This window comes from Notothenia coriiceps, unplaced genomic scaffold (genome assembly GCF_000735185.1).
Source record: "Notothenia coriiceps isolate Sejong01 unplaced genomic scaffold, NC01 NC01_scaffold00022502, whole genome shotgun sequence".
Lineage (NCBI taxonomy): Eukaryota > Metazoa > Chordata > Actinopteri > Perciformes > Nototheniidae > Notothenia > Notothenia coriiceps.
This window is the reverse complement of record NW_011355203.1, coordinates 1-1808: the sequence shown is the minus strand read 5'-3', so window position 1 is coordinate 1808 and position 1808 is coordinate 1. Positions and strand designations below refer to the sequence as shown.

General features: G+C 51.3%; 1 protein-coding gene across 1 annotated transcript; it reads right to left on the bottom strand.

Annotated features, from left to right (window-relative positions):
• Positions 1–901: 901 nt before the first annotated feature.
• LOC104954002 (noggin-3-like) lies at positions 902–1741 on the bottom strand. Its single transcript, XM_010781050.1, has one exon. It carries the CDS (start codon positions 1570–1572, stop codon positions 967–969), a length of 606 nt encoding a protein of 201 aa, XP_010779352.1. The 5' UTR covers positions 1573–1741; the 3' UTR covers positions 902–966.
• Between the last annotated feature and the right edge of the window lie 67 nt (positions 1742–1808).

Genomic DNA, 1808 nt, shown 5'->3' with positions numbered 1-1808 from the left:
TTATAAGCAGCATAGAGTTTGAATTTGGCGTCTAGGCTCGGCCTCATCACTCCACAGATTTACAAAGAACATTGAGTGATGATTAGAGAACTATCCCCGAGCCTACAGGTGGAAGCTGGGGTTGATCACCAGCAGGTGCCTCTGGTGGACAGGTGAGGAACACTCTGGATTCACAGCTTTCAGATTAAAACACACACACACACGCAAACACACACACACACACACACACACACACACACACACACACACACACACACACACACACACACACACACACACACACACACACACACACACACACACACACACACACACACACACACACACACACACACACACACACACACACACACACACACACACACACACACACACACACACACACACACACACACACACACACACACACACACACACACACACACACACACACACACACACACACACACACACACACACACCTGAGGTCACACCTCATCACTAACACCTGACGTCACACAGAGCGCTGTTTTAGAATACTAAATAAAATCATCATTTATGCAGAATATTATCTTCAGTCAAAATAATAAATTTATAAAGTATATAAAAAATAAATAAAAGTGAGTTTTTTTGATTGACTTTTAACAGAAACTAAATAACAGTTTTTATTCAACTCAATATTTTAGTTGTGTTTAACTTTTACTTCAGGTTCCTGCCATTTACGGCATCTAAATAAAATAATAAATATTGTTGAAATTATTTTCATTTATCGTTCAAATTCACCAAATTCATAAAACCATGAACTCATCAACAATTAATATAAAAATAATGTCATATTAGAATGAGGGGATTTGACTTTGAGACATCTTAAGAGCATCGAATGACGTGAGAGCCCTGAACCCTCCACGTGGACCCGCTGCAGGAAGTCTCTCTTCTTCATAGAAAATAGAAAATAATAAAAGTCTGGTTTCGGCACAGAGTCTTTCTTCAGGTGGGGCACGCGCACTTGCACTCTGATATGACGGGGTAGTTCACGGGGATCCACGCGCACCTTAGCCCCGCCCCCCTGGTGACGCAGTGCCACCGCAGCACCGTGAGGCTGGAGGAGCGCGCGGGCCTGCAGAACATGCCGCGCGGCACCGAGCACGAGCTCTGTCGGCGGCAGCTGCCCACGCGCACGTACCGGGGCCAGAAGCGCGCGCCCAGGTCGGTCCATGTGGGCACGAGCGGGCAGCCGGTGCGCGCCCACAGCTGGAGCCGCCGGCGCAGCTTCTTCTTCTTCTTCTTCTTCTTCTTCTGCTTCCAGTCCAGGTCCTGATCCAGGTCCTGGAGCTCTTTGGGCAGCACCCCCTGCTCCTGGTCCTCCTCCCGGGGAAACAGGGACATCATCTCCGGGTCGAAGTGCCTCCCCAGCGCGCTGTGGAGCTCCGTCTCGTTCAGGTCCTTCTCCCGGGGGTCCAGCTCCGGGTCCGGGTCCTCCTGCAGCTCCAGGACCGGCATCAGGTCGCTGGGCCGCAGCAGGAAGAAGTGCTGACTCGTGGAGACAGGCAGAGACAGAAGCAGAACCAGCAGCACCGGGAGGGAGGGCTCCATCTGAACAATAATCCTGCAGGGAACCACGCGTAAAGTATCCAAGACCTGCGCGTAATGACGCACCAAGAGAGGGACCCGGGTCAGAGGGACGGGCTCCTCATAAACATGATGACAGATAAGTGCTCAGGGGTCCCGGAGGGGGGGCTCTGAGCCCCGCAGGTCTCCACCGTCTCTCATGTCTCTCCGCCGGACTGAAGATTCTCTGTGTGCAGCGGGACCTCCAGCAGCAGAGAGAG

What these genes read in the sequence shown, in the direction of transcription:
- LOC104954002 (XM_010781050.1), bottom strand. Translation starts at nt 1,572, where the DNA reads ATGGAGCCCTCCCTCCCGGTGCTGCTGGTTCTGCTTCTGTCTCTGCCT.